Here is a 12,905-nt window from a genome sequence, read left to right as displayed (position 1 = left end):
TCCTGTACTCTTATTTACTTGGTATAAAAGGTATCACCCTCTCTAAATTGAGGTTTCAACAAATACTGGGGACTGGTGGCCATTTTCTTCCTGTGATGTGTGGGCGAGGTCTAAGTGCACCGACTCTTCTGTTCACAGGACTCTAAGATGGATCTCTAAGGAATGTGGAGATCAAGAGGTGTCACCCTTCTGACAGCAGCTGCCCAAACTTACTTAGGTGTTGCCCAGCAACGCCAATGCCTGCTGAGATGATTTATTAGGAGATCGGCAGCGCTCCCTAATGAATAATAAAAATGGGAAGTCCAGGTTTTCACCAGGGGTTATCTGTTAGGCCCTGTTCACACTGAGTTTTTTTGCAGGCAGAAAAACCTGCCTCAAAATTCAGGAAAGAATTTTGAGGCAGATTTTGACTTGCCTGCAAACTCTTGCCGTGCTTCTTAAAGTGTCTTTCGCCCGCAGCCATTGAGCGCTGCCAGCAAAAAACGCCACGAAAAACGCTTTCTCTGCCTCCGATTGATTTCAATGGGAGATCAGAGGCACAACCACGGCAAGAAAGAGCATGCCGTTTTTTTTTACCGCAAGTAGCTAAAAACTGCAGTGCCAAAAAACGCCTCCGCCTCACATTGAAATCAATGGGAGGCCGTTTCCAACGTTTTTTGCTGCTGATTGCAACGCGGTTTCTGTGTCAAAATCAGCATAAAAAAACCTGTAAACTGGGCCTTAATCTAAAATGATATATATTTCATAAGGATGAACAGTGGCGGATCATCATTAGGGCAGTTCGGGTGAACCCCCTCATGCCCGGTAGCGTCGCTAGCACCGGAGGGAGCCCCAGTGCCCGGACCGCACCTGTCATGAGGCGAGGTGAGCTTCGGTCCTACTTAGCAGCCGTGGTCTGTGCAGCGATCTCTCCCTGTGCTGCTTTAGAAACTCCCCCTCCAGCCCCCCTTCCCTGCTCTACACACCTCTCCTCCTGCTGCTAGCAGTCGGGACATGGGGGAGGGGAGACTGTCGGCGGGCTCTGTGTCGTGCTGTGAGCAGGAGAAGAGCTGCAGTGAAGGCTCCCACCACATCAACCTGCTGAACGCCCTTCACAAATATTCTGCATAAAAGGTAAGTGCATGTGTGTGTTTACAATGTGTATAATGTGTACTTTATATGTGTATAATGTGTTCACAATATGTACTTTATATGTGTATAATGTTTATACTCCTGTGTCTCTGATGTGTACATGTGTGTGTATGTATATAGTGTGTGTATGTGTGTATAGATATATATATATATATTTCTGCAGCAATTCCGCAGAAACTAGCAGAAATTCCGCTGCAGAAAATGTTGCGTATTTTGCGGCGTTTTTCTCAATGTTGGGGGATGGTAACGTAGCACTTCAGTCACTTTCCGCAGCAGGAATTTACATACTGCAGTAAGAGAAATACGCACCGCAGGACAAAATGTCTGGTCGGAAATTTTACGCAGCTTCTGGGTGAGATTTGGTAAATCTCACTCACTTTGCCACTACTGTATTCTGCGTATTTTCCGGGCGGAAAATATGCAGCAATTCCGTTAAGTGTGGACAAGCCCTAATACAGTAGCAGCAGAGTAGAATAGATGTGAACAATTCTCATCCACACGCTGCGTAAATGATAAGTGGGGAAAAAAAGCTCCGAAATTTACCTGCGGTGCGGTTTTTTATTCCGCAGCATGTCAATTGTATTTGCGTAAATGCTACTTATTTGTTTCGGGTTTTCCCCATTTAATTCAATGGGGAGGTAAAACCCGCAACAAATAAATGATGTTATGTAAAAACGCAATTTAGAAAAAATAAAAATCTTATACTTGCCCAGAATACAGTTTCTTCGTCCGGGCACCGCTGCAGCCAATCTCAGACTGCAGCAGTCATATTGGATAAAATGACATCCCAGGGCTGCACTGTAGCGATGCTGTGTAGCACTATATACAAGGGGGGAGCGCTGTGTGGCACTATATATAAGGAAGGGAGCGCTGTGTGGCACTATATACAAGGGGGAGTGCTGTGTGACACTAGGGGGCTGTGTGATGCTATCTATAGGGGGCTGTGTGACGCTCTCTACAGGCTGTTGTGTTTGTGGCGCTCTCTACAGGGGGGTGTGGCGCTCTCTACAGGGGGGGTGTGGCGCTATCTACAGGGGGGGGGGTGGCGCTGTCTACATGGGGGGGTTGGCGCTATCTACAGGGGGCACTGTGTATGTGGTGCTTTACTTTACAGTGTGTGACACAATTATATTCAGGGGCGCAGTGCATGGTGATATTATATTTAAGGGCTGCAGAAATGGGTCATGGCCAGGAGAAGTCGTCATGAGCTCTGGACCTGATGGAGAAGAAAAGATGAAAAAAAACTACTAGCATCTGAGACGTCTTCACCTGGGAGTCACTGGATTTGTAGAGAATCTGTCCGCTCTCCTGACATGTTTATTATAGGAAATCTTTGTATTCCACATAACGTATTTGTGCAGTCCAGGACTGATAGAAAAATTGGTTTTACAAATCCCCTTGTCAGGAGGATGTGTCCCTGCACAGTGTGATACTGTCAGTATGTAGGGACACAGCCCTGTAACAAGGGGAATCGTAACACCCATTTGTTAATGCTTATGCAAAAAGGTAGTGTTAGCAATAGTTACGACGCGGTAGGGCGGCGGTGGAGAAGGGGGGCCTAAGTTTGGGTAACAGCCCAGGGCCTATGGTCTTCTTAATCCACCACTGAGGATGAATGCCATATATTTAGCATCTATTGCATAATTTTTTCCTCCCTTCCCAACTCTATAATTTTCACACGTACCCCTCCCCCCAACATGTGTGTTTGTCAGTACATTGCTATTAGTGCCGGATCGATAATGGCTGCAAAGATGGAAATGTTTTTTTGCTTGGAGAATTGAATTTATGTGGTTATGAGCAATGACTTTTGTTCCATTTCTATCTGAACAGAAATAGTACATAAGTACTAGAGCTGGTGATGTTATTACATACCCTCACGCTATAATCTTCTGGGAGAGAGGTCGTCCATTGTTCGTGGCGCATACTATGAAGATAATAAGTCACATACACTATAGAAGTCTTAGGGTATGTGCACACACACTAATTACGTCCGTAATTGACGGACGTATTTCGGCCGCAAGTCCCGGACCGAACACAGTGCAGGGAGCCGGGCTCCTAGCATCATAGTTATGTACGATGCTAGGAGTCCCTGCCTCGCTGCAGGACAACTGTCCCGTACTGTAATCATGTTTTCAGTACGGGACAAGTAGTTCCACGGAGAGGCAGGGACTCCTAGCATCGTACATAACTATGATGCTAGGAGCCCGGCTCCCTGCACTGTGTTCGGTCCGGTACTTGCGGCCGAATTACGTCCGTCAATTACGGACGTAATTAGTGTGTGTGCACATACCCTTAAAATAGAATGTTGACATATTGTTCAATTAACCACTACCCTTTTCTACAAATACTGTGGGGAGAATTTATTACAATTTTCATATCCCAGTCTCAATAAATTTGGTGCATTTCACTCGAGCACTCTTCATATTAAGTGGTGAACGCCTCTGAATAAATTTGGCGCATCACTGGCTGTCCGGGTGCCACAGAGTAAAATCGACACCAATTAGTAGCTGGTGTAGATTTCTGCTATCATTTACGCCAGTTTCTGGCGTAAATTATAGTAAATGTGTTGTGCCGCGGATTGCCCTGCCCATTCATCTAGGCTCCAGTCGCTTTTTGAAAAGTGCCGAGAGCAACTCAAAGGGCACAAAAGTCTAAATTATTCCTGCAAATCGCAACTTTTGTGCCATTTGAGAATTTTCTACGCTGGGAAACTGGTGTAAAAAAGTTAATAATCCCCCTGTATGTTTTCTGCTTTTGTTCAGATATTGCTTTTATTGTACTTGACATCTAAAATGCAATATTTTCCATAAACTACCTCACCTGTTATGTGAATTATGTAACACTTTTCACTTACTATGTGTACTTACAGAAATAATTCAGTAAAAATTGATGCACTATGGTATTCCTAGTGCAGGGCCTGAGGGGGCGGTGCATGACACAGAGAATCTGTGTTTGGTGTTCTTTGAATCCCTGTGTCATGTACCACAACGTCAGATGGTTTTGCCTGGAGTGTTCCTTTTAACAAACATCACCATTCTATCATCTATCATAATATATTTAACTCCTTAATGACTGCCCACCGTCTTTTGACGGCAGGCGGTGCATGTCCTTAGTCTACAGCGACGACTTTTGAAGAGGCTGATGAGCTCATCCTTTAAGCAGAAGCTGTAACTAACAGCTCCTGATCTTAGAGCAGCCTGCTGAATACAGCTGGGGTCGGAAAACATTCGGACCCAGCTGTTTAACCCTTTGATCGCCGTGGTCCGTGGCAAAATCAAAGGTAACTCCCCACTTTGATCTAGTCATCGGAAACCCGGTGACGTGATCAAACACCGGGGAATCCCTCTGCAGTCAGCCCTGGGGACCTACAAAGGACCCCAGGGCTGTCTGTTCAGTAAGCCTGCTGTTCGGGCACACTGTGTGCTGCCCTAACAGCAGCCTGTGTCATAGTGACACAGTGTAATGTATTAGCATACAGGAGTATGGTAATACATTATAAGTAAAAAAGAAAGTTATAAATAAAGTTATACCTTAATGGGATTAAAAAAAAAAAAAAAAGTAACAAAAAAAATAAATAAATAAAAAAAGTCCCCAAAAAAAAGGCATTGTTTTGTATAAAATATATTTTATTGCCCCTACACTAAATAAAAACAAGAAACCTACACATATTGGGTATCTAAACAACTCTAATAACCTGAAGAATTAATCTAACAGGTTATTTATCGTGAAACATGAACGGGATAAAAAATAAACAAGAAAAACTATGCCGAGAATCCCTTTTTTCTTATATTCACGCCGTAAAAATATATTTTTTTTTCTACCTCCAAACTATGAAAAAAAAAATACAATTTCTCCTGCATAAAGCAAGGCCACGTCAATGAAAAAATAAAAAAAGTTATGGCTGCTGAAATGCAGAGAGGTAAAAACTGAAAAATGTAGCTGGTCATTAAGACCTTTTCAGGCCTGGTCATTAAGGGGTTAAGGGTTGATTAAACAAACAAAAACCATTTCATGCTCCCAAAGTCCTAAACCATAAGGCTTTGTTGCACGGCAAACATCTTGACCTCAGGCTTGAAAACAAGATGGCGCAAAATACCACCCGGCGTCATTGTCACTATTTGGGGATCTGGTGTGGATGCCCCTTGTGTGTCAGATCAGGCAGAATCACTTTCATCTATGAGTGGAATTACGCTTTATCCGTTCCCCGCTATTCATACTTATGTAGCCACTAATTTACCAAGCATATCTTTGCTTTGGGGACATGAGGTGGGTGGTTTGGGACATTGCCTTAAAACTTTCCATTTTACGTTACACATGTAATCATGAAATTTGCTAATGTTTGTAGTAAAAATCACCTCAGATATTTCTGTGCCATTTTTCAAATGCAGATCTCTAAAGGGCTCCATGTGGTGCTACGTGATCCTGTTCACCATTGCGTGGGCTATTGGATGGTTTCTGAGAGACAGACAGACTATCTCACGACTGTCCGACAAACATGTCTTTATCACGGGTTGCGATACAGGCTTCGGCAATCTACTGGCCAAAAGATTGAACAGAAAAGGTTTTCAAGTCCTGGCGGGATGTCTCACAGAAAAAGGAGCAAATGAACTGCAAAAAGCATGTCCTGTGGGATTGAAAACCACTTTACTGAATGTCACCAGCCCAGATAGCATCAAGAAGGCGGTGGAATGGGTGAAGGCAGAGGTTGGGGATAGAGGTAAGAAATCAATCATAAGAAAGATGTATGTAACTTAATAATGTACTAACACTGCATGTATTTATAGAATGAACTTCATAAAACAAGATATATAGACTTCCGACGGACTTCAGAAGAGACTCATGAAAACGGTCTAACAAAAAACTCTCTTTATTGGCCATAGCAACCAATCACAGCGCAGCTTTCATTTGCCAGAGCACTATAAGAAATAAAAGCTGCACTGACAGGGCCCCCCCAGAGCATTTGCTTGGGGACACATGATATCACAGTCCCATTATTACTGTTTTAGTCAAGTTAATTTATGTTTTTATATTGGGCCTTTATTTCTGTATTTGGTTTGTTCCTGCCCCCCCCCTTTTTTTTATTCTCACAGTGGTTCTTACCTTTATGAGGTCAATCTCATTTCAGCTGTATGGAACATTCGAGCAGGTTCTAGAATGACCTGACTGGTTCGTGCAGTCTTTAAATTCTTCTGATTGGTTGGTCAGTGTTTGTGGCGGAAAGATTCCTCCTTTAACCCCTTCAGGACCAAGCTCATTTTGGCCTTCAGGACCAGACCCATTTTTTCAAATCTGACATATTTCACTTTATGTGGTAATAACTCCGGAATGCTTTTACCTATCAAAGCGATTCTGAGATTGTTTTCTCGTGACACATTGGACTTTATGATAGTGGAAAAATGTGGTCGATAAATTCAATATTTACCAGTGGAAAACACCAAAATTTTGTGAAAAATTGCAAAAATTAGCATTTTTGTAAATGTATCTGCTTGTAAGACAGGCAGTTATACCACACAAAATTGTTGCTAATTAACATCCCCCACATGTTTACTTTAGATTGGCATAGTTTTTTGAACGTCCTTTTCTTTTTCTATGACGTCACAAGGCTTAGAACTTTAGCAGCAATTTCTCACATTTTCAAGAAAATTTCAAAAGGCTATTTTTACAGGGGCCAGTTCAGTTGTGAAGCGGCTTTTAGGGCCTTATATATTAGAAACCCCCAAAAAGTCACCCCATTTTAAAAACTTCACCCATCAAAGTATTCAAAACAGCATTTAGAAAGTTTCTTAACCCTTTAAACGTTTCACAGAATTTTCAAATTTCATTATTTTTTTGCAGAAATTCATTTTTAATCTATTTTTTTTGTAACACAGAAGGTTTTACCAGAGAAACGCAACTCAATATTTATTGCCCAGATTCTGAAGTTTTTAGAAATATCCCACATGTGGCCCTAGTGCGGTAATGGACTGAAGCACCGGCCTCAGAAGCAAAGGAGCACCTGGTGGATTTTGGGCCTCCTTTTTATTAGAAAATATTTTAGGCACCATGTCAGGTTTCAAGGGCTCTTTCGGTGCCAAAACAGTGGAAATCAACCAAAAGTGACCCCATTTGGGAAACTACACCCCTTGAGGAAATTATCTAGGGGTATAGTGAGAATTTTGACCACGCAGGTTTTTTTGCAGAAATTATTGGAAGTAGGCCGAGAAAATGAAAATCGTCATTCTTTCAAAGATAATGTAGGTTTAGCTAATTTTTTCTAATTTCCACGAGGACTAAAGGAGAAAAAGCACCACAACATTTGTAAAGCAATTTCTCCCGAGTAAAACAATACCCCACATGCGGTTATAAACGGATGTTTGGACACACGGCGGAGCTTAGAAGGGAAAGAGCTCTATTTGGCTTTTGGAGCTCAAATTTAGCAGGAATGGTTTGCGCAGGCCATGTCGCATTTGCAAAGCCCCTGAGGGACCAAAACAGTGAAAACGCCAAAAAAGTGACTCCATTGAGAAAACTACACCCCTTGAGGAATCCATCTAGGGGTGTAGTGAGCATTTTGCCCCCACAGGTGTTTCATAGATTTTATTAGAATTGGGCAGTGAAAATAAAAAAAATCCTTTTTCTTCAATAAGACGTAGCTTTAGCTCCAAATTTTTAATTTTCTCAACAAATAAAGGAAAAAAAGAACCCCAACATTTGTAAGGCAACTTCTCTGAAGTACGGCAATACCCCACACGTGGTCATAAAATGCTGTTTGGGCACACGGCAGGGCTCAGAAGGGAAGGAGCGCCATTTGCTTTTGGTGTACACATTTTGCTGCATTTGGTTTCTGGTCGCTATGTTGCATTTGCAAAGTCCCTGTGGGACCAAAACAGTGGATCCCCCCCAGAAGTGACCCCATTTTGGAAACAACACCCTCAAGGTATTCACCTAGGGGTGTAGTGAGCATGTTAACCCCACAGGTGTTTTTACAGAAATTCGTGTGCACACGATGTGGGAGAATGAAAATGGGAATTTTTCCTTAGATACGCCAATATGTGGTGCCCAGCTTGTGCCACCATAACAAGACAGCTCTCAATTATTATGCGGTGTTTCCCTGTTTTAGAATCGCCCTCCGTGTGGCCCTAATCTTTTGCCTGGCTCAGGAGTGAAAGAGTAACGTGTAAAATTGAGGCCTAATTTGGCGACATATAAATTATTGGTTCACAATTGCAGAGGCTGTGAAATAATAAAAGAAACCCCTGAGAAGTGACCCCATTTTGGAAACTGCACCCCTCAAGGCATTTATTAAGAGGTGTAGTGAGCATTTTCACCCCACGTGTCTTTTCCATAAATGATTGCGCTGCGGAAGGTACAAATTAAAATTTTTCCCTAGATATGCCAATTCAGTGTCAAATATGTCGTGCCCAGCTTGTGCCACTTTTTTTATATATACAGCGTTCACCGTACGTTATAAATTACATGTTACCTTTATTCTGCGGGCTAGTACGATTCCGGCGATACCAAATTTATAGAACTTTTTGCAAAATAAAATTACTTTTGGAAAGAGAATGAATTTTGTGAGAGCCATAACTTTTACATTTTTTCGTCGATGGAGCTGTATGAGGGCTTGTTTTTTGCGAGACGAGGTATAGATTTTTTAGGTACCATTTTTGGATACATGAGACTTTTTGATCACTTTTTATTTCAATTTTTGGAAGACAGTGACCAAAAAAACAGTAATTATGGCAGTGTTTTTGAGGTTTTTTTTTACGCCGTTCACTGCGCAGGATAAATAACATAATATTTTTATAGTTCAGGTCGTTACGGTCGCAGCGATACCAAATATGTATGGCTTTATTATTTCTATAATAAATGACTTGATAAGTGAAAAAGGGCGATTGTGTTTTGTGTTATTATTTGAAACTTTTATTGTATGTTTTACAACTTTTACTTTTTTTACACTTTTTTTTTTTTTTTTACACTTTTCTTTAGTCCCACTAGGGGACTTGAATGTCCAACTGTTTGTTTGATGTTCTAATACATTGCACTACCTATGTAGTGCAATGTATTGGAACTGTCAGTTGTTCACTGACAGCAAGCCGATGAGGCTCCGCCTCTGGGTGGGGCCTAATCAGCTTATGTAATGGCAGACAGGAGTCCATTGTTAGGGCTCCTGTTGCCATAGTAGCAGTCGCCAGCATTGCCATCACATGGCAAGGCTGCCGATTTTCTACAAACCTCTAGGATGCAGCGATCACAATGGATCGCTGCATCGAAGGGGTTAATGCCAGGAAACGGAGCTAGCTCCGGTTCCTGGCGTTAGATCGGGGTGTCCGCTGTAACATACAGCGGACACCCACTGCTGATGACGCCGGCTCAGCTTCTGAGCCGGAAGCTGAGACGGCGCCATCTTGCCGATGGTACCGGAAGCCTCCTGGGCCCCGCCGACGACGGGGCATAGGAGGATTCCGTTACTGGCGGACCGGGAGGTAAGCATCAGCCCTCCGATCGCCTTTGCAGCCACCGGCAACCCAGCGATCACGTTGCTGGGGTGCCGGTGGCTATAAACTCCTCACATGCTGCGATCTCTATTGAACGCAGTATGTGAGGGGTTAATCGGTCGGATCGGCGGCTAGCTCCGGTCCTGCCCGATACCTCAGGGTGCCAGCTGTAACATACAGCTGTCACCCGGCGGTGATGTCGCTGGCTCAGCTCCTGAGCCAGCTTCATCTGCATGACGTACAGTAACGTGAAAATGCGGTAAGACACCAGTTTTAATGACGTTACTGTACGTGATCCGGCGGGAAGGGGTTAAAAGACCAGCGCTCAGCTGTCCCGGTGCCAGTTTTTTCTGGAACTTCAGGACCAGAACGCCGCCCGCCCTCCCTGTTATAATAAATTTATGAACTTGTCGCAATGTTTTTTAGATGGGGTATAGTCTCCCAGCTAATGCTGGGGGGACATGGTCAGTTATTTATTGATTCTTTTATGTTATTGGTTTATTATTAAATTATTTATATTTCAATGTTACCATTAATAAACATCGCAGATAATTTTTAATCCAAATATAGTTGTCTTGGTCTTTTTATTTCAATGTGTTCTTTAAAATTGGGACTTATGATACCATGTGATTGGTTGCTATGGGCAATATAAACAGTAATCTCCCTCACTTGATAGTCAAATATTTAAATATTGTGTGTGTGTGTGTATGTATGTATGTATATATATATATATATATATATATATATATATATATATATCTAATTATATCCCAAAAGCTGAAGAATAAATAAAAAGTAACATGAATAGGGTCATTTTTAGATAGATTTTCTCACCTCAAATTGATTTAGCCCCGTCCCATTTATAACTTCTGCTGATAATAATAATAATATAACATATAGAGGCAGTAGACAGAATGTGAGAAGAATCAGAAGATGATGGGATATCTCTATTGTTTGATCGTATCCACAGGGTCAATATGATCCAACTAAGTTCCATCGGTACATTTGTTTTGCGAATATTGCTGAGATGGTTCTTTGACTACAACTTTATTCCACCTTCTTTAGGTCTCTATAGTCTAGTTAACAATGCTGGTGTTGCCAACCCAATTGGTCCAACTGAGTGGATGACACTGGAGGACTACAGGAAGGTTATGGAAGTGAATACGTTTGGGACTATTGGAGTGACACTACATTTTCTGCCACTGGTAAAACAGGCACAAGGACGGATTGTTAACATGGCCAGTGTACTTGGGAGAATATCAGCCAATGGAGGGGGTTACTGCGTGTCTAAGTATGCTGTGGAGGCTTTCTCTGATAGTCTCAGGTAAGAAGCCATATTAGTGTATACACTTTCATTAGAAACTCCTCTAGACGTGTCCCAGAAAGCCACATTGCAAGTTGAAAAGTTAGAACTAGAAGGCTATATATATATATATATATATATATATATATATATATATACCTGGAAATTCTGCAATTCATTACTTTCTCAAAATGGTTACAAGCTGGTGGCATTACCCTTTGACCCGTTACATTGCCACCACTGTCTGCATAGAAATCCGATTCGGTCTTAACCTTGCCTTCACAGCCCTTTGTTCTTCCCCTTGTCTTGTCATATTTTCTATTTTCTTTTCTTTTTCATTTTTTATTAATATTGCATAAGGTTTGTATCTAATGATATTTTATCTCAAGATGTGATGTGGAATGCTGTGCATTCTTGCGGTGATTATCTGCTGGAACCTAATATTTTATGTAACATTTCACCTTTCCGTCTGTATATTGTGTATTTTTGAAATGTTAAATTTTCAATAAAAATTTCAATTTAAAAAAATAAAATCCAATGTCATTAGATGGCAGAGGCAGATTAGAAGACAGAATAAGAGGCAGTCTGATAGTCGGCAGTCAAGGGACCCGGCAGCGCCAGGTCCCCTGACGCTCCTTACTTAACCCCCTCCCAACCCATTAAGTGTTGGCACATCATGGAGCTGGGAGGGGATGATCACACGCTGAGCCCGCTCCATACTGTAACGACGGGGGTAGGGAAACTAACAAGTGAGCCCTAATCTACCCGCCACTCTGTCCCTGCCTACTTGCAACGACCCGCCCTAGGCGACGGGGTACAACTGGGCGGCGGTCCCTACGCTCAGTAAGTGCACGAGACAAACATTCAAGGGAATACAAAGCAAAGGGAAAGGGGCAGTTGCCCACGGCAAACCGTGAGCAACCAGAGTGGTGAACGAGCCAAGTCAAACCAGGAGAGCAGGAGGTACCAAACGCAGAGCAGGAGAGTAGTCAGTAAGCCAGGGTCAGTATGGAGCAGGAACAAATAGTTAGGAGCTGTAGCTGGGCCAGGAAACCACACAAGAAGAATCACAAGCAAAGGAGGAACAGGAAAGGCAGGTATAAATAGACAGAGGGCGGGAGCTAGCTCCGTCTGGCCAGGCTGCGATAGGCTCTCCCACTCCTAAGCCTGCCATCCTGAGTGGTGGAAGATGGAGTCAGTCTCAGAGACGTAGATTCAGGTGCAGACTGATTACCTATGGGAGTTAACCCCGAAGCTGTGCCTGGCAGATCCTTTACACATACACTGCAGGTGTCAGCAGCTGACACACTGCTCTAATGGCCAGGAACAGCGATCGCACTGTTCGTGGCCGTTTAACTAGTTAAATGCCACGGTCAATAGTGACCGCAACATTTATAGTGGCTTTTGCATGAAGGATATTTATGACCTATCCACAGGATAGGTCATAAATGTCAGATAGATGCGGGTGCCACCTCTGGGACCCGCATCTATCTCTAGAACGGGGCCCCCTAAACCCTGTTCTATCTTACCCGGCTCCGCTGTCTCCCGGCCACTTCCTGGTTACATGGTCGAGTTACGGAAACAGCGTAACTCGCTGAGCTACGCAGTTTCCGTAACTCCCATTGAACTGAATAGTAGTTACGGAAACAGCGTAGCATGCTACGCTGCTTCTGTAACTGCCGTTCACTACTATGGGAGTTACCGAAACAGCGTAGCTCAGCGAGTTACGCTGTTTCCGTAACTCATCCATGTATTGCAGCGTATTGTACAGCGATCTAATGATTGCTGGTTCAAGTCTCCTAGGGGATCTAATAAAATGTGTAAAAAATAAAATAAAATAATAAGTAGATACATTTTCAGGAGTGTAAAAAATTTACAAAAGTTAAAAAAATGGGTATCGCTGTGTCCGTAAAAGTCTGAAACTATCACAATATAGCATTATCTGACTCACACAGTGAACGGCGTAAAAAGTTTTTATTTAAAACCCCAGAATC

At 42.7% G+C, this 12,905-nt stretch overlaps 1 protein-coding gene across 2 annotated transcripts in view; it reads left to right on the top strand.

The window, feature by feature from the left end:
* The window catches only part of RDH5 (retinol dehydrogenase 5), a 29,276-nt gene that overhangs the window by 11,867 nt on the left and 4,504 nt on the right, over nt 1–12,905 (top strand). For both annotated transcript variants that reach the window (XM_075850201.1, XM_075850200.1), the window contains exons 2-3: nt 5,520–5,848; nt 10,674–10,932. In XM_075850201.1, coding sequence (XP_075706316.1) covers nt 5,536–5,848; nt 10,674–10,932 — 572 coding nt within the window. In that variant the 5' untranslated portion in view covers nt 5,520–5,535. The remainder of the gene's footprint in view (nt 1–5,519; nt 5,849–10,673; nt 10,933–12,905) is intronic.

This window comes from Rhinoderma darwinii, chromosome 2 (genome assembly GCF_050947455.1).
Source record: "Rhinoderma darwinii isolate aRhiDar2 chromosome 2, aRhiDar2.hap1, whole genome shotgun sequence".
Classification (NCBI taxonomy): Eukaryota; Metazoa; Chordata; class Amphibia; order Anura; family Rhinodermatidae; genus Rhinoderma; species Rhinoderma darwinii.
Note: the sequence above shows the minus strand (reverse complement) of the source record. Positions and strands in the feature narration are given on the sequence as shown.